The sequence below is a fragment of the Choloepus didactylus genome, chromosome 20 (assembly GCF_015220235.1).
Source record: "Choloepus didactylus isolate mChoDid1 chromosome 20, mChoDid1.pri, whole genome shotgun sequence".
Taxonomy (NCBI): Eukaryota; Metazoa; Chordata; class Mammalia; order Pilosa; family Megalonychidae; genus Choloepus; species Choloepus didactylus.
The window spans coordinates 35,083,604-35,103,495 of NC_051326.1; the positions used below are offsets into that span (position 1 = coordinate 35,083,604).

A 19,892-nucleotide genomic window follows, 5' to 3' on the forward strand; every position below is an offset into this window, starting at 1 on the left:
GGAAAACATGACTGTAACATAAAACTTTACTCTAAATTATGGATGGCCCATCATTTATTAAATATGTTCTCTAATAGTGAACATTTAGGTTGTTTCAAATTTTTGTTATTACAAATAATGCTATTAGAAACATTTCCAAAAATCAATATATGTCAATTAAAAAAATATGTCCTTAGAACTGTTTCTTAGAAGTGGAATCCTAGGATCAAAAGGTTTTATTACTTTTAGAATTCTTGCATATTATCTACTCTTAGATTTAAAGAAAAACGACATGTTGGAAAGTGTCTTATGAGTATCAGTTTGAAAGCAGTGTGAAAGGGTTGCAGTGAGGGAGCAGGGTGGTGGAGGAGACTGTTCAGTAGGTTGTTGTAGTCACCTAGCTGGTGCGTTACTGAACGAGGCTGGTGATGATGGGTAGGAGAGACAATGTGAGGGACTAGGAAATTAAGATATGTGATTTAAGTCAGAGGGAAGAAACAAAAGTGACTCTCGGCTTTCTTACCTAGGTGCAGGAACCTAGGTAGGTTCCTACCGAACAGCAATGTTAGAAGAAGGAACTGGCTTGGCCGGTCAATTTGATATTAGATATATTGAATTTACGGTATGAGGGAGCCTTCCAGGTAGAGATACCGAGCAGGGAGCTGGAAATGTGTGTCTTCTAAGGCTTGCTTAGGTGACTAGTCGGGTTAGGCTTATAGATTTAAGAGCCGTTTTCAAACAGACGATATGTGATTTGAACTATTTAGAAAAAGGCTTTTTTAAAATAAGTACAAAGTATGTGCTTTACAGCAAGCTAATGCAGGCAAAGGGATTTTCTTGCCTCAAACCATCAGACGACTGTAAAGGAGTTGGGGGAGAAGTTTAGAATCTCAGGAGTGGGATGGCCATGTCACTCTTTCTATTCGTCTAACTTCCTAGGATACTGATAGTGGAGATAGCACTGGAAATTATTGTGGACTGTGGCTGTATTCCTTGCGAAGTCAAAAAGTCGGAAAAGAGCTAGAAGGGAGGGAACATTTGGATAAAATGTTACAGGAACATGTGATTGCACATGTTCTAGTGAAAGCCTGGCCTCTGCTGGTTTCCACTCTGACAGGGCAGACCACGCACCTACCCCGTCTGTTGTCTGAGTGCTTATTATTCAGTGATACCCCTGATGGGCAGAGATGGGTTATGACAGCAGAGAATGGGGTATGCTCCTTACCAGAACTTCTAGCCAACTTGTGCAGGGTTAAGGACATTCTGGTAGATTGTGCAAGACTGCCTTTTAAGAGTGCTAAAGTTGTAGTGGTCAAAATCTCAATTATTTTTAGAAAAATGACATTTTCCCAGTCACATATTTTACCAGTCAGATCAAAAATTGAAGTGTGAATGAAATTTTGAAATTATTTTAAATTTCTTTCTGAAGACTGTAGCTGAGTATCATAAACCTTAGAAGAGAAAATAATTGCCACAAGTATACAAGATTCCATAGAAACTCATGATAAATGACAAACAGTTTGAATAGAAGTGCAGGAATCTAGAGGCGATACTAAATAAAAAAAAATTAAGCAGGACTTTTGGGAAATTCTTATCAAGTAATGATTTTTAATGATAGTGCCACAATTGCAAATCTGATACAGTGACACAGTTGTAATTTTGGTATGTTCTATACATCTCTTAGGTGCTTAAATTATGAGTGTAAGTTTGAATTTTTCTTCAATTCAAAACTTTATTTCTACATAATATAGACATCTTCCAGAAATTCTTGGGAGTGACAGGTAAATCCACTGAATCCAGACTTCCAAAGACCAATCTGAAGACTATTGGCTTCAGTATCACCTTGGAATGACATATATCTCAGTTGTTCTTTAGAAAATATTCTCTAAAAGACCTTTTATGCTCCACTTCATATCCTCCAGGATTCACCTGTTTTTTGTTCTAGCTGCCGCTGCAGCACTAACTCTGTGAGCTCGAACCACCTTCATGCAGGTGCAACTTGAAAGTGCGTCTTGCCTTTTGCTTTCTGCCCAAGATGGTACATCCATGTGTATTCAGTTGCTAACAGTGAGCCTGCAAACCCAAATACCAAAACACTGAAATAATCTAATGCTAAGAAAAAAGACAACAATATGAATAAATGAAATATAAATTCACTCATTGTGGCAGATTGAATCATGTCCCCCAAATAGACATGTTCAAGTCCTCACCCCAGTCTTGTAAGTATGAATTCATAAGATCCCATTTACAAATGAGACCAAATTGAAGCAGGGGGGCCTTAATCCAAAAAATGACTGGAGTTTCTATAAACAGAGAGAGTTTAGATGTGAAGGTAGAAGTAGAAGCCACAGGAGGAGACAGATAAAAATAAGTTGCCTTGTGAAAGAGGCAGAGGTTGACTGCCAACAAGTCACCACCCGAGCACTGCAGGCTTTGGAGAAAGCATTGCTTGCTAATACCTTGATTTTGGACTTTTGCCCTCCCTGACTGTGATTCAATAAATTCCTATTTAAGCCAACCTGTTTGTGGTATTGTCGTAGCAGCCCCGGTAAACTAAGACACTTATAAAATTAATTTGGGGGGAACAAACTAAAAAAAAATACATATGTTTAGGATGCTGTAAGAGATGAATGAAGAGAGAACAAGAAAGGATAAAAAAGAAACCGGCAAAATAAAACAAAATTACTATTTTAACACTTGGAAGTAAAAAATAGCTGTTGAAATAATTCTATGAATGGAAGGATACTTTGAGATGCCCCAATTGATATATAAAAGGAGTTCCACAGAAAGAGAGGGGCAGAAATATTTGAAGAGCTAATAGCTGAGAATTTTCTAGAACTGAAGAATGACCAGACTCATCATATCAAAAGTACATTTTAAGCAATAAGCAAGATAAATACGTCAATACCTAGTCATAACATAATTAAACCCCAGATTAAGAACAATGAAAAAAATCTTAGCTACAAAAAGAAAAGGCAGATTACCTACAAGAGAATGCCAGTTGTCAGCTACAACTAATTTCAGAAAATAATGGTGAAACCTCTTCAAAGTACTGATGAAATCTTGATATTTATATCCAACTAAATTTTAATTCAGTAGTAAGGACAAATTATAAATATTTTCAAACATTAAAAGACGAGATATTTTACAACTCATGGGCCCTCACTAAGAGATCTGTTAAAATACATACTACAGAAGAAATAAAAATTAATGTAAAGAGAAGGTGTGAGGTATAGAAAACAATATTGCACTCAAAATGATTAAAGATGTTGATAATTGAATCAACTGTCCAAAAAAAAAAAAAAAAAGTAACCAATTGTTTTGCTTTAAAAAAGTCAGAACTAAAACTTTTTCGTTAAGACCGTAATAGCAAGATAAGAACTGTTCAGTGTGAGGGGCCTTGAGTTTGGCAGGAGGATAGAAGTACTGAGTGACTTCAGACTTGGTTAGGAAAACATTATAGTGAAGCTTATATATAAAAATTGTGAGGGTAAGTCATAAAAGAACAAAATACAATTTTTTTGCTTCCAATCTGCAGGGGGTGGGGCAGGAATGGAAGCCGGAAAAGAGAAGATTTTATCAACCTAAAAGAAGACAGAAAGGAGAGGAAAAAAAGCAAAGGAAAAGGATGGTAAGCAGCTCAAAATAAGGTTGTGGAAATAAGTTCAAATGTACAACTAATTGGAGTAAATATATTAAAATCACTAATAAAAGGTGGAGATTATCAAATTGGCTAAAAAACAAAATCCTATTAATATGCTGCTCAAAAGAAATACACCTAAAACAAAGACACACAGAAATGATTACAATAATGAGTGGGAAAAACTTATCAGATATATAAGGAAAGTTAACATAGAGATATTAACATTAGCAAAAAATAATTTTAAGAAAAAGCCTGAATGATTTTATTTTTTTGACTTTATTAAAAAATTAGAAAACAAACAAATGATTAAAAAAAAACACATTTCAAACAAAGGAATAACAAAAACAAATAATCTAAAATAACTACATTGTTTCCAACATGTTCCTTCCATACCCCAAGAGAATCAATAAACCATAACCAAAAAAAGGAATAAGAAAAACAACCTAAAATAACTACATTGATTCTAACCTGTTCCTACCATACCTCCCCAAAATTAGCAAACCATAGTCATTCCTGAGCATTCCCATAACACTGACGTTACCCTCCATAACTTATCTGTTCTTATTAGATTATCATTCCCCCTTCACTAGTTGATGTCTATCGCTAGGTCCCCTACATTCTACAATATAAAACATTTATTTTACATTTTTCACTGAGTTCACATTAGTGGTAACATACAATACGTCTCTTTTTGTGCCTGGCTTAATTCACTCAGCAATATGTCTTCAAGGTTCATCCATGTTGTCATATGTTTCCCAGTATCGTTTCTTCTTACTGCTGCATAGTATTCCATCATGTATATCTACCACATTATGTTTATCCACTCATCTGTTGAAGGACATTTGGATTGTTTGCATCTCTTGGCAATTGTGAATAATGCTGTTATGAACATCGGTGTGCAGATATCTGTCTGTGTCTCTGCTTTCAGATTTTCTGGGTATATACCGAGGAGTGAAATTGCTGGATCAAAGGGTAACTTGATATCTAGTTTTCTAAGGAACCACCAGACTGTCTTCCAGAGTGGCTATACCATTATATAGTCTCACCAACAGTGAATAAGAGTTCCAATTTCTCCACATCCTCTCCAGCATTTGTAGTTTCATGTTTGTTTAATGGCAGCCATTCTAATTGGTGTGAGATGATATCTCATTGTGGTCTTAATTTGCATCTCTCTAATAGCTAGTGACAGTGAACATTTTTTCCTGTGTTTTTTAGCCATTTGTATTTTTTCTTCAGAGAAATATCTTTTCTTTTGCCCATTTTATAATTCGGTTGTTTGTACTATTGTTGTTGAGTTGTAGGATTTCTTTATATATGCAAGATATCAGTCTTTTATCAGATACATGGTTTCCAAATATTTTTTCCCATTGAGTTGGCTGCCTCTTCACCTTTTTGTCAAATTCCTTTGAGGTACAGAAGCTTTCAATTTTGAGGAGTTCCCATTTATCTATGTTTTCTTTCATTGCTTGTGCTTTGTGTATAAGGTCTAAGAAGTGATCTCCTAATACAAGGTCTTGAAGATGTGTCCTTACATTATCTTCTAGGAGTTTTATGGTACTGTCTCTTATGTTAAGGTCTTTGATCCACTTTGAGTTAACTTTTGTGTAGGGTGTGAGATAGGGGTCCTCTTTCATTCTTTTTTGTTATGGATATCCAGTTTTCCCAGCCCCATTTGTTGAAGAGACTGTTATAACCCATTTCAGTGGGTTTGGGGGGTTTACCAAAGATCAGTTGCCTGTAGATCTGGGGGTCTATCTTTGTGCTAATACCATGCTGTTTTGACTACTGTGGCTTATAAACTTCAAAGTCAAGAAGTGTAAGTCCTCCCACTTTATTTTTCTTTTTTAGAATGTTTTTAGCAATTTGAGGTATCTTTCCCTTCCAAATAAATTTGATTGCTTGCTTTTCCAAGTCTGCAAAGTAGGTTGTTGGAATTTTGATTAGAATTGCATTGACTCTGTAGATGAGTTTGGGTAGAATTGACATCTTAACAACATTTAGCCTTTCTATCCATGAACACAATATTTTTCCATCTTTTTAGGTCCCCTTCTATTTCTCTTAGTAAAGTTATGTAATTTTCTATGTATAGATCTTTTACATCCTTTGTTAATTTTATTCCTGGGTACTTGATTTTTTTCAGTAGCTATTGAGAATGGAATCTTTTTCTTGACTGTCTCTTCATTTAGGTCATTTTTAATGTGTAGGAACATTACTGACTTATGTGCATTAATCTTGTATCTTGCTATTTTGCTAAGTTTGTTTATTAGCTCAGGTAGCCATGTCATCTGTATCTCAGGGTTTTCCAAATATAAGATCATATCATCTGCAGATAATGACGGTTTTGCTTCTTCCTTTCCAATTTGGATGCCTTTTATTTCTTTGTCTTGCTGGATTTCTCAGGCTAACACTTCTAGCACAATGTTGAATAACAGTGGTGACAGTGGGCATCCTTATCTCATTCCTGATCTTAGAGGGAAGGCTTTCTGTCTTTTGCCATTGAGTACTATGCTGGCTGTGGGTTTTTCATATATGCCCTTTATGATATTGAGGAAGTTTCCTTCTATTCCTACCTTTTGAAGTGTTTTTATCAAAAAAGGAAGCTGGATTTTGTCAAATGCTTTTCAGCATCTATTGAGATGATCATTTGATTTTTCCCTTTTGATTTGTTAATGTGTTGTATTACACTGATTGATTTTCTTATGTTGAACCATCCTTGCATGCCTGGAATGAACCCCACTTGGTCATGATGTATGATTTTTTTTAATGTGTCTGGTTCGATTTACACGTATTTTATTGAGAATTTTTGCATCTATATTCATGAGGGATTTTGGCTTGTAGTTTTCCTTTCTTATAGCATCTTTACCTGGTTTTGGTAGTAGAGTGATATTAGCTTCATAAAATGAGTTAGGTAGTTGTTCTAGTTTGCTAATGCTGCCAGAATGCAAAACACCAGAAATGGATTGGCTTTTATAAAAGGGGGTTTATTTGGTAACAGAGTTACAGTCTTAAGACCATAAAGTGTCAATCAACAAAGGGTACCTTCACTGGAGGATGGCCAATGGTGTCCAGAAAATCTCTGTTAGCTGGGAAGGCACCTGGCTGGTGTCTGCTCCAAAGTTCTGGTTTCAAAATGGCTTTCTCCCAGGACATTCCTCTCTAGGCTTCAGCTCCTCACAAATGTCACTCTTAGTTGCTCTTGGGGTGTTTATCCTCTCTTAGCTTCTCCAAAGCAAAAGTCTGCTTTCAACGACCATCTTCAAACTGTCTCTCATCTGCAGCTACTCTCTCATCTTCTGTGCGTTCTTCAAAGTGTCTCTCTTGGCTGTAGCTCCTCTTCAAAATGTCACTCTCAGCTGCACTGAGTTCCTTCTGTTTGTCAGCTCATTTATACGGCTCTAGTAATTTAATTTAGACCCACCCTGAATGGGTGGGGTAACACCTCCATGGAAATTATCCAGTCAGAGTCATCACCCACAGTTGGGTGGGGCACATCTCCATGGAAACACTCAAAGAATTACAATCTAATCAACACTAATATATCTTCCCACACATGAATATATCAAAGATAATGGCATTTTGGGGGACATAATACATTCAAACTGGCACAGTAGTGTTCCATTTTCTTCAGTGTTTTAAAGAGTTTAAGTAAGATTAGTGTCAGTTCTTTTTGGAAAGAATTCCCCTTTGAAACCATCTGGCCCTGGGCATTTATCTGTAGGAAGCTCTTTTTTTTTTTTTTTTTCCCCCAGTTGTGGAAACATATATACAGCCTAAATCTTCCCATTCCATCCCTCCCTAGCCTTTCATTAGTGGGATTAATCACGTTTAGAATGTTGTAATGCTCTTTCCCACCATCCATTACTAGAAATTTCCCTTCACCTCGAGCAGCAACCCTACACTCATTGCTTAACTCCCCATTGCCCCTTCCCCATTTCTCTTAACCCAAACTCTACTTTTCATCTCTATGGTTATATTCTCTGATAATTTCTTTGTGTTTACTGTGGGAAGCTTTTTGATGACTGATTGGATCTCTTTGCTTGTGATTGGTTGGTTGAAGTTCTTCTATTTCTTCTCTGGTAAGTCTAGGTTTTTCACGTGTTTCCAGGAAATTGTCCATTTCTTTAACATTATCTAGTTTGTTGGCATACAGTTGTTCATGTATCCTCTTAGAATTTTTGAAATTTCTTTGGGATCTGCAGTAATGTCCCCTCTCTCATTTATTATTTTGTTTATTTGGGTCTTCTCTCTTTCTGACTTTGCCAGTTTAGCTAAGGGCTTGTCAATCTTGTTGATCTTTTCAAGGAACCAACTTTTGATTTTATTTATTCTCTCTATTGTTTTTCTGCTATGTCATTTATTTCTGCTTTAATCCTTGTTATTTCTTTTCTTCTACGTGGTTTAGGATTAGTTTGCTGTTCATTTTCTAGGTTCTTCAGTTGTTCCCTTAGTTCTTTGATTTTAGCTCTTTCTTCCTTTTCAATGTATGCCTTTAGAACTATAAAATTTCCCCTCAATACCACCTTCCCTGCATCCCATAAGTTTTGATATGTTGTGCTCTTGTTTTCATTCATCTCTATATATTTAGCAATTTCTCTTGCTATTTTTTCTTTAACTCACTGATTGTTTAGGAGTGTTTGTTGTTTAACCTCCAGATATTTGTGAATGTTCTAATCTCTGATGGTTTTTGACTTCTAATTGTATTCCATTGTGATCAGAGAATGTGTTTTGCATAATTTCAATCTTTTTAAATTTATTGAGGCTTGTTTTATGGCGCAGCATATGATTTATTCTGCAGAAATTTCCATGAGCACTACAGAAGAATGTGTATCCTGGTGGTTTGGGATGTAATGTTCTGTATATGTCTGTTAAGTCAAATTCATTTATCACATTGTTTAGGTTTTCAGTTTCCTTATTGGTCCTCTGTCTGGCTGATCTATCTATAAGAGAGAGTAATATATTGAAGTCTCCCACAATTATTATGGGAACATCTATTGCTTCCTTCAGTTTTGTCTCATGTACTTGGGGCACCCATAGACATTTATGATTGTTATTTTTTCTTGTTGAATTGTCCCTTTTATTAGTATATAGTGACCTTCATTGTTTCTTATGACATCTTGGCATTTGAAGTCTATTTTATCTGAGATTAATATTGCTACTCCTGCTTTCTTTTGGCTATAGCTTGCATGCAATATTTTTTTCCATCCTTTCACTTTCAGTTTCTTTGTGTCTCTGGGTCTAAGATGTCTTGTAGGCAACATATTGATGGTTCATATTTTTTAATCCTTTCTGCCAATCTATATCTTTTAATTGGGGAGTTTAATCTATTCACATTCAATGTTATTACTGTGAAGGCAGTTCTTATATAAGCCATAATATCCTTTGGTTTTTATTTGTCAGATGTATTTTTTCCTTCTCTCTCTTTATTTCCTTTAACGTACCCTTACTAAAACTCTAGTTCTGTGCCCTTCTTCAGACCTCTCTGTCTTTTTTTCTCTGCTGGTAGGGCTCCCTTTAGTATTTCTTGTAGGGCAGGTCTCTTGTTAGCAAATTCTCTCAGCATTTGTTTGTCTGTGAAGATTTTAAGCTCTCCCTCAAATTTGAAGGAGAGCTTTGCTGGACAAAGAATTCTTCATTGGCAATTTTTCTCTTGCAGAATTTTAAATTTGTCATACCACTGCCTTCTCGCCTCCATGGTGGCCGCTGAATAGTCACTAGTTAGTCTTATGTCATTTCCCTTATATGTGGTGAATTGCTTCTCTCTTGCTGCCTTCAGAACTTGTTCCTTCTCTTCAGCATTTGAAGATCTGATCAGAATATGTCTTGGAGTAGGTTTATTTGGATTTATTCTGTTTGGAGTTCACTGGGCATCTATGAGTTGCATATTTGTCATTTAGAAGGGTTGGGAAGTTTTCCCCAACAGTGTCTTTGAACATTCTTTCTAGTCCTTTACCCTTCTCTTCCCCTCTGGAACACCAATGATTTGTGTGCTTCATGTTGTCCATCATATCCCTGAGGTCTGTTTCAAATTTTTCGATTTTTTCCACCAGTCATTCTTTTGTGCTTCCATTTTCCGATACACTTCCTTCAAATTTTCTTTCTGTTCTTTGACTTCCTCTAGTTTGCTGCTATGTGTTTCCAGAATCTTTTAAATTTGATCAACAGATTATGCTATTTCCATAAGAGTCTCTATTTTTTTTTATTTAGTCTTGAAAATTATTTTTTTTGCTCTTCTAGGCTCTTCTTGATTTCCTTTATATCCTGAGCCATGATATTGGTGTTTGTGATTATTTCTTTGATTCATTGCTCCAAGTCATGAGTCTTCTCTGGTTTTTTAATTTGGGCATTTGGGTTATCCATATCTTCTGGTTTCTTTTTATACTTTAAAATTTTCTGTTGTTTTTGACCTCTTGGAATTTACTTACCTTGATAGGGTTCTTTTAGGATCTGCAGGCTTATTTAAATATCTGTAATTTGGCAGAGCTACAGCTTGGTGGAGTGCACTTTCCCTGACCTACCAGCAGGTGGTGCTCTCGAGCCACCTCTTATCCTCAAGCCAGTTCTCCTCAACTTTGTCTTTGCAGCGAGTGGGGCTTGAAACCTTGTGGAGGTCCAATCAGTGCACCAATTTTCTGTGTGCAGTGGGGACCGCCAGTCCTGTGAGTGGGTGGCGTGCCTTGTGCAGTTTGGCAGGGAAGATGGCTTTAAGACCCAGTAGTCCCAGCCATTCCCGGGGTTGAGGCTGGAATACCCTGGGTCTGCAGCCCGCGTCTAACCCTTCAGCTCAGATTCCCTACAGTCCCTCTCTGCCATGGGCCCACAAGTCCCTGGGATTGGTGTAGGGTTCCTGGCACTTCTGTGCAGTGCCCCTGCCTTTAGGCTGTGCACTCTGTGGGCTTCTGTGGAGGAGGCATGTATGCTGTCAGAAGCCAGCCAAATACCGAATTCCCTTAGGAAGCTCTCAGCTGGTGCAGCGCTGCAAAGGGGTGTGTTCCAGCTCACTGCAAAGATGGCTGCAGAAGGCATGGAAACCACCCACTTCCCTGTTTGTCCACCTGTTGCTGCGGCTCATCCCTGGCTCTGGGGCTGTTAGCTGCAGGTGTTCGAAGGGCTATCATCCACAGGAGATACTGAGGCGGGTGGCCGGGGCATGGAAGGCACTCCCCAGCATGTCTGACTGTGGCTCCTGCTGCCGGCTCCCCGTCTGCCACTTTCCTGGTCTTACTCTAATGCGCCTCTGAACACAGTGTCTTGGTTTTCCCCGCTGCAGCATGGCTCTGACAGCCGTTTTGCCAGTGGCTTCCGGATCAAACACTCACACAATTCCCTACACTGTCTCTCAGTTTCTCCAAGTGCACAGTCACTCTGGATGAAGAAGTCCCTGCCCAGCTGGTGGAACCTGAGCTGGTAATTTGGAACACTTTCTGTCTTTTGTCTAGTGTTTTTCACAGAAGAGAATTTGTTCTCTCTCTCCTAATCCGCCATCTTGTGTCTCCCTGAATGACTTTAAAAACAGCACCAAGAAAATAAGACAATAATAGAAAATTAAAATTAAAATAATTCACAGGTAAAAAAGGAAATGAAATAGAAACTATAAAATATTTAGAAAGCAATGACAATGAAATTACTACGTATCACATCTGTGGTATGTATCTCAAGCCAAACTTAGAGGTAAATGTATGGCATTAAATACATTTATTAGAAAATAAATAAGCTAAATATTTATATGAACGAGGTAAGAAAAGAATAGGCTACTAGTAAACTGCAGAACATAATAGTAAAGAAAGAGCAGAAATACAAAACAAAAATATCAATGAAACCCAAAGTTTATGTTGCTCATTCTCTAAAATCAGAGACAGAAATAGGAAAACCTGAATAAACTAGTAACGTTGAAGTGATTAAAGCCTCCCCTTAACCCTCCTTCCCTCCTCTTCAGAATTACAAGGTCCAGGTGGTTCAGCAAATGCTGTAAGTTCAAGGAACAAACAATCCTTTTCTAGTGCACTGTTACGGGGGCGGGGGGAGGATGGAGGACCACATAATCCATTTTATGGGGATACAGTGCCATATGGATGTCTTTGATTCGGTGCATATTCTGGCCCCTGACAGGCAGCCTAGTCATTTGCTACTGCCTGTGAGTTCTAAACTTGGGCTACTTTTCCTTCCACACGAAGTGGATAGCTGGTGTACTGCCTGAAGTTCTGTCCATTGGGAGGATTTTACCTTATCTTTCATGGCCACTCCTGAGTGAGGCTGCAGTGCAGCTGCTCTACATTTCTGGCTTGCACCTGCATAATGAACCAGTCATCCATAAACCAAAAACTCTTAGCTTTTTTGTCTTTTCTTTGTAGCTGGTTGTTCAGATGGAGGTGCGAGCTAAGGGAAGGGTGTTGGTGCTATACTGTGGGTGCTGTGGGAGTCCTGGCTACCTGTTCATGCAGCTTGTTTCTGCCCTCTGGTCTTGCTCATGTGTTATCCTGGATATATACCTCTTTTATGATGGATTATTGCTGCATGTCCTTGACCTTGTGATTTGGTGGGTCTGACAGGACTTAGCCCTTGATGATGGCCCCTTGTGTCCCATGGTCAGGCACTCTGCAATAAGCATCACTAATACCCAGATCATGGTCTTGAAATGTCTTTTTGCTTTTAAAGAAACCTGGGTTCTTGGACAAATGATTGACTCCAGGTCTGGGTAGTACATATACAAGATGAGCCTGGAACATTCTGTCATACCAGGTAGCAAGGAAGCTATGAGAAACTACTGAGAACATGCCAAAAGGACTCAGGAGCCAATTTGAAGAGGCTCTCACTGGCAAAGATGTGACAACTGGAGCTTACATAAGAACAGTAACTGAAGGGGTGAAACATATCAAGTATGTTTAAAACAGTGGGTTCAGTGATATTTAAAATACTAATTAGTAAACCCTGGCAGAGAACAATTCATCATCTTGGAGACTAAGTAAACAGACGAAAGCAAGCATTTATCTTCCCTTTCCTATATGAACTGTACCACTGAGTAATCAAATAGTAGTTGGGAATTGAGGAGAAACTTTTTGCTATAAAAGTATTTCAACCAATAAATGAGGAAGTGGTGGTGATAATATTAGAAGATCATTTTTCAACTCCTGCGGAATTAACACATCTAAACGTTGAGTATCAGTGGATGCTAATATCACTAAAAGAGACACAGCAATGCTTCCTGATAAAAGAACACACCACCATCCATAGCTTTGCCAAAAGATTCAATTGGGTCTGGTCAAGCCTCTGGATCCACTTGCCAATTTGCAGGAAATATGGGGGATGGAAGAACAAGTCGTATTGCACCATGAGAATACAATCAGCAAAATCTAGACTGTGGTCAACTCAGTTCTTCAACAGATAAATTAAAAGGGAAAGAAAGGAGAGGGAAACTTTAGATGAAAAAAAGAGAGACATAAAATTTTTAAAATGAGCAAGATTGCAGTGTTAGGGATAGATACTTGGGTGATAAAAATATAGAGAAACACAAGGAAGTGATTACAGTAAAAATCAGGAGGGCATTACTTTTAGAGGGAGAGAAGGGGTTGTGAATGAGTGTGAACAATGGAGGAATTTCTGGGGATGGGGGATGGCAACGTTCAATTCCTTGACTTGGGTTATAGTTACAAGGGTGTTTGCCTCATAATAATGTATTCAGGTATGCATTTGTTTTATTGTAGTTTTGTGTGACTGTCTTTTTTTATAAGAAAAGTTTAAAATATAAAATGTTTTAAAGGAAATAGTTCATACTATATATCCTTTGATACTAAAGCCAATTAATGAAATATTCAAAGTTCAGAGAAATTATGCCATAAATAAACTTTTTTTCTTTGTTTAACCATACATATGCACACATGTACGGATGCACACGCACACATACACACACACTCAAAACCAAATAGAATGCTTTGGTTATACCAGAAGTCACTAGATAAAACATCTCATTGCTTTGAGGGGGATTTTTATTCTTACCACAAACCCCACCCTAAGTTAAACTCCTCTCCAGAAATTTTGACATTGATTATACTCCAGGTCTCTGATGCATTTTTTCATCCACATGGGGTCCCTGGAAGCCTTTGTACAGGCGGCAACTGATCATCCTCCCTAGAGCAGGGGTCTTTTCTTGATCCCTGTTAAAAGTCAAAAGGGGATTAAATATCTCTCTGCTTGCAGCAAAAGTTTTGCTTGGTTTGTCCAAAGTCATTTTAAGTTTGTAGTATCAATACTGTGTAGATAGATACGCTGAAGCGTCTGGGGCCATCTGAGTGGAACTGTAAACAAAGTTCAGGGGAGGCTGGCTTCTAAAATAGCCTTCCACCTACCTGGTGCTTATAATATTGGTGGGTGACAGTATTTGTTGGTACTATCACTGATAGACATTATGCAATAAAGAAACATTTTGTTCAATAAGCTCTACAGACTCTCTGAACTTGAAGGGCTGGGTTATCTTCAGCTTGGCACACTACACACATCCTAACTCCTGGGTGCCTTTGTGGTCTTTTATGTCTGGTAAAGCTGCTCAGCTTACTTTTTTATTAAGCAAATACAGGTAAATTTATTTAAGTTAAATGCCTATATATTTAAGCTAAAATTTAAAAATATAAAACAGTTCCTCACTTTAAATGATTTTCAATTGCTGGTCTCAAAAGCATCAAATTAGATAACAAGAAAATAATCTATTGTCAGCTCACTTTTTACCTCTCCTTCTCCAGAGATTCTGTGTTATCATTCCGTCATCCAGAGAATGCAGCGAAATGAAATTAATAGTTCTTTTTTCAAAGACTTGGGGACACTCAAATTTTTATAGATACTCAGTAAATATTTTTTCTATACTCACTAGCAGCAGATAATTCACTTGTAAACAGGAAAATTGGCAGCTAGCAGTATTTAACTTAAATAATGCATATATTTATTTATTTGAATTTTTTGCTTTCCTCTCAAAAATGTATGTTTTTACTTTTAAAGTGAAAAGAATCTATTACAGAAGAATTTGCAAACTGAAAAAAGTCCTTTATTCTCACAACTTTAACACAATCGTGGCTATAATTTTAGTGTATTTCTTAGTCGTCTTTTTGGTATGGTTTTTTTTTCACAATTGTAATGGAAACATGTATATAAATGTTTTCCATTAGTTTTAGATAATTATTATATACATATTTCCACATTGCAGTATCTTCACAAGTGGAATTTTTTTACTGTATTAAATTTAATCATTTGGCTGTAACATATTTTTGAACTGTTTACCTATCTTGGGTTAGTAGATTTCCCGCCACATTTTAGCAAATAGAATAATTTTGTAATGTAAAATTTTATGCCCATTGCTTTTTGGTTATTATTGCTTTGAATTTTTGAAGTAGAATATTAACAAGTGGAAAGAATTTCAGTAAACTTCTAATTTTTTTTAACCTCTGTTGTTGAATCTAGCAAATCTAGTTATCATAGGAGGAGGCGGCATATATTAATTTTCCAACTGTTGTTCCACTCAAGATATTAGTTATTTGTGACTTAAGAAAGCCATATAAAGCTGGAGTGAGGCAGGAATCTTGCTTAGGTCTAGGAATTGGCCACAGAATATCCAGTTGTACTGGATAGTTTAGAAACTTATAGTAGAAATCAGGGGTTCTTTATCTGGAGCCAGTGGATAGGCCTCCAGTGGGTCTAACTAAGAACGACCTGAAATGGAATGCTGCATTTTCATTGTGGGTATGTGTACTTTTGAGGAGATGGATCTTAGTTTCCATCAGATGTTCAAAGGAATCCAGTGACTACTGGGATAAACATAGTGTTTGCTGGTTGAATTGAGTGCTGTATTTGTAAGCTTTTTGATTTCTGTTGTAATAGTACCCCTCTTACCTCCCTTCCCCCTTCTGTCCTTCTTTTCCTCTCTTTCCTCATTCATTATATTTACTAGTAGAACTCAGAAAAGTAATTTTTTTGATTAGCAGTGCTGTATCACATGAAGTTGTATGACTTTTTAAATCTTTAAAAACTGAACAACATACATGTGAAATTGTTAATTGGAAATACTGCGTTGATGTTGATTTTTGGAGTTTTCCCATTAAAATCAATAATTTAGTTTTACCCTTTGTTAAAATGTTTTTTGAAAGCATGATCAGGATGCTGATCATTAACTAAATGTCTGCTAATAATATGAGTTATTATGTGTTGATAAGTCCATAATGAATAGAGTGTGGGAATGATTCATTAAACAGAGCTATCCTTTTATTACATTATTTAGAAGGGTATAGACTTACTAACTCCATTAAAATTTGAGGTTTTCTACATTTTTGTACTTCTGAAGCAAAAGAGATAGTCTATATAAATAACCTTAAATAAAAGTTATTTGTTAAACTCAACTTCTTTAAAAAATAAAATCCTACTGTCATTTGGTAATAAAAAATAACTAACAATTTTTATTTTCCAGTGTAACAGAAATTCTAATGTGCAATGTCCATCTTGTTTTTGACAAAGTATTTATAAGCATCTCATGTTTCTCTTAGGAATGGGCTGTTTCTGGGGAGCTGAAAGGAAATTCTGGATCCTGAAAGGAGTATATTCAACTCAAGTTGGTTTTGCCGGAGGCTATACTTACAATCCTACTTATGAAGAAGTCTGTTCAGGTAGGAAAAATTTGCTTTGTCAAATCACTAGAGGAATCAAGGGTTGACTTGTCCCTGCTGTGGGTGACAGGATCCAAAAAATGCAAAGACAATTTTCTGTGTTTCCTCGAGTCTTCTCTTTCCCATCTCTATAAATATACTGTTGGTCTCTCGCATTATATTTTTAGAAAATAATAAATTTCCTATGGAATTTATCATTTAGCTTTTGTTACAGAACAACCACTCGAACCCTTATTGGCTTAAAATAACAATTTATCAGCTTTAGATTTTGTGGCTCAGTAATTTAGGCTTGGCTCAGCTTGGTAGTTCTTCTACTGGTCTTGTCTGGCTCACTCCTGTGATGACAGTAATTGGTGGATTGCCTGGGAGTCGATTGGTCCAGGGTGGCTTCACTCACTTGTCTGGCAGCTGGTGCTGGCTGTTGGTTGGTGGCTGACTGGGGTAATGGGAGTGACTGGGCCATATGTCTTCAGAAGGCGGGCCTGGGCTGATTCACGTGGTGGTGGTTGCTGAGAATCCCAGGAGCAACAAAAGAGAACAGGCCTCGTTCCGCTAGCACTCAAAATCTCTGTCACATTTACTGTTGTCCTATTGGCTAAAGTAAGTCACATGATCTAGTCCAGGGTCAGTGTGTGTGGGGGCCTCCCCAAAGGCATGGATACAGGGAAATGGGAAGGAATTGGGGATCATTACTGCAACAACCTCCCACACAGGACAAACATATTTTCCAGGGGGAAAATCATTAAATGCCATGCTGTAATGCAGAGATCAGCAATCTATGGCCCACAAGCCAAACCAACCCACTGTCTGTTATTATAAAGTTTTTTTGAAACGTAGCTGTTCTAGTTTGCTAATGCTGCAGAATGCAAAACACCAGAGATGGATTGGCTTTTATAAAAAGAGGGTTTATTTGGCTACACAGTTACAGTCTTAAGGCCATAAAGTGTCCAAGGTAACACATCAGTAATCGGGTACCTTCACTGGAGGATGGCCAATGGTGTCCAGAAAACCTCTGTTAGCTGGGAAGGCATGTGGCTGGCGTCTGCTCCAAAGTTCTGGTTTCAGAATGGCTTTCTCCCAGGACGTTCCTCTCTAGCAAGCTTGCTCCTCTTCAAAACATCACTCACAGCTGCACTGAGTTCCTTCTGTTATGTCAGCTCATTTATATGACTCCACTGATCAACTTAGACCCACCCTGAATGGGTGGAGCAACACCGCCATGGAAATTATCCAATCAGAGTCATCACCCATAGCTGGGTGGGGCACATTCCAAAGAAACACTCAAAGAATTCCAATCTAATCAGCACCAAAATGTCTGCCCCACAAGATTGCATCAAAGATAATGGCGTTTGGGGGACATAATACATTCAAACTGGCACAGTAGCCATGCTCATTTATTTATGTGTCAGCTTGGCTATTTTCATGCTGCAATGGCAGAACTGAGTGGTTGTGACAGAAGGTGTATGGCCTCCAAAGCCTAAAATATTTAATATCTGACCTTTTTCAGAGAACATTTGCCAACTTCTGCTCTAGGCTACCAAGAATAGGCAGATGCACCATGACAACTTCTAGCTGGAATAACAGATTACCTCACTGGGTTTGCTTTTGTTTCTGGCTTTCAAGGATTTCCTTTACTTTCCTGTCAGCTCAGGTAGCATTTAACACACTTAAAAAAAAAAAAAATATTCACAATCTTAAGCGTTCTTAATAGAGAGAGTTTATCTAGATATGTAGACCACCATATTGGCAGAAGTGGGATATAGAAATATGTAAACAATTCCATTTTTTTAAAATAAAGGTTTGAATTGGCGTAACTTGTAGAGGACCCCCTTAGCTCTCTTAAATGAAGGTGGGGAGGAGCTGGAGCTTGGGAATATGTGGAGTAATGAGCATGTTGATTTGATTGCAACAATATAAATTCTCATTTTGAAATGAAATTTGAGCTGCACAACAATGAAAATATCATGAAAATGTGTATATTCTTGTTTGTCTTGCCTCTAGAGAAGAATTGAAATATTCTGATTGGTGATGAGAATGTGGAATAATGAACAAATACTGCAGTGCTTAATCCTTTTTCTTTTGCTTCTGTATAAAAATTAAACAAATGTTTATGCAGAGTTATAAATAGATTCAGATGAGCCCTGGAGATTGCCCAGGTGTTTCCTCTCAAGTGTCAGGAATGGAAATGAATTGATCCCTTCCTGGAATTCTAGACATGACTTAATAGCCTAATAGAAAAAGGTTGCTAAGAAAAATCTCCGAATGTCTAGTTTATATTATTATTACTAGTATTATTAACTACTAGCAAAATATTAATTAGAACACTGTGATTGCTTGTTTTCTCAGACTTCCCAAATTCAACACTTTTCATTAATAAAACATGGTTGCCATTTGTTGCAATCCTACTATGTGCCAGACATTCCAAGGAACACCTTTTGTATCTGATTTTTTTTCTATCTAATCTTCCTAACAATCCCATAATGTAGCTCAGTTCTGTCTTTTACGGAGAGAGCACCAAAGCTCAGAGAGAATAAGCAATTTACCTAAGGCTACATAAAGCAGGGATTCCAATATCATTGCTTCTCAGCTCAAGGTTTAGCCCTTGACCAGGGTGCTAAGTCACTTAAGTCCTCAGTCTCAGCTGTTCTCCATTCATCTATTCATACGTCCATCTACCAAGTCACAAATTTTCTTTCATATCTATCACTCAACTGTACTTTTGTGTATATTGGTGTGCTTTTAAATGATTACTATGAGAAAAATGCCAAGCAATTTCTTTTGTCTTTCTGTGGTTTAGAAGAACAAAGGACAAAACCCTTCTAAGATACAGTTCATGCTAACAACTGGTACATTACAGGCCTATAGCAGTGGTGAAGTGCAGAAACCACAGAGGTTGGTAAAGAACCTTCTATTTGTTATGAACACTACCTGCTAAGTTAGTGGTAGCATTGGGAAGCATGGTTGCCATGGAAACTTGTTCCTGATTGGAAAAAGATAGTTATAGGGTCTTACCCAGACAGAGAAGGAGAGATGATTTCTTTCCTCAGGCTTTTTTTTTCCCCCTCTCGTTCTGATCATAAAAGGGAAAAGCAAAAGGGCAGAAAGAAGCTGTGATAGAAAGGTCCCTGTGGCACAGAAATTTAGAGATTTCAGATCCCTGAGAATAGGAGGAAAGAAAGCTAGATAAGGTCCCTGGCTAGAGTAATTATGGTAACTACCTAATTAAAGATTTTTGACCAAAAAGGGGTTTTGGGGCTCAAAGTCTGACTTGAAACAAAGAAAACAAAAAACAAGATTCTGCTAAGATGGGTAATAATTGTTTTAGTGTAAGAGACATTCTAATCTGTACTCTAATATTTGCATTAATTCCAAGATTGCATATTCTTGTATTTATAATTAAGTTTGTAAAACTTTGGTCTTAACCTGGAAGTATTTTGTAAAGGATTTTGGTTGTTTTTCAAGAAAAGAAGCATAAGGACCTGAAGTGTGTGCCAAATTCCCTCTCTCACCCAGCAACACTCTTAAGCCTAAGGTGCCATTTGGTTTCTTGGGGACAGGTGCAGAATTACAGTGGTAATCAAAATCCACAGGGCTAGCCTTACAATCACCCCTAACTGATTACGTGGTGGCAA

The 19,892-nt window shown here is 37.4% G+C and overlaps 1 protein-coding gene across 2 annotated transcripts in view; it reads left to right on the plus strand.

Moving 5' to 3' along the window:
- MSRA (methionine sulfoxide reductase A) overlaps positions 1-19,892 on the plus strand; it is a 464,462-nt gene that overhangs the window by 246,683 nt on the left and 197,887 nt on the right. For both annotated transcript variants that reach the window (XM_037812806.1, XM_037812808.1), the window contains exon 3: positions 16,141-16,260. In XM_037812806.1, coding sequence (XP_037668734.1) covers positions 16,141-16,260 — 120 coding nt within the window. The remainder of the gene's footprint in view (positions 1-16,140; positions 16,261-19,892) is intronic.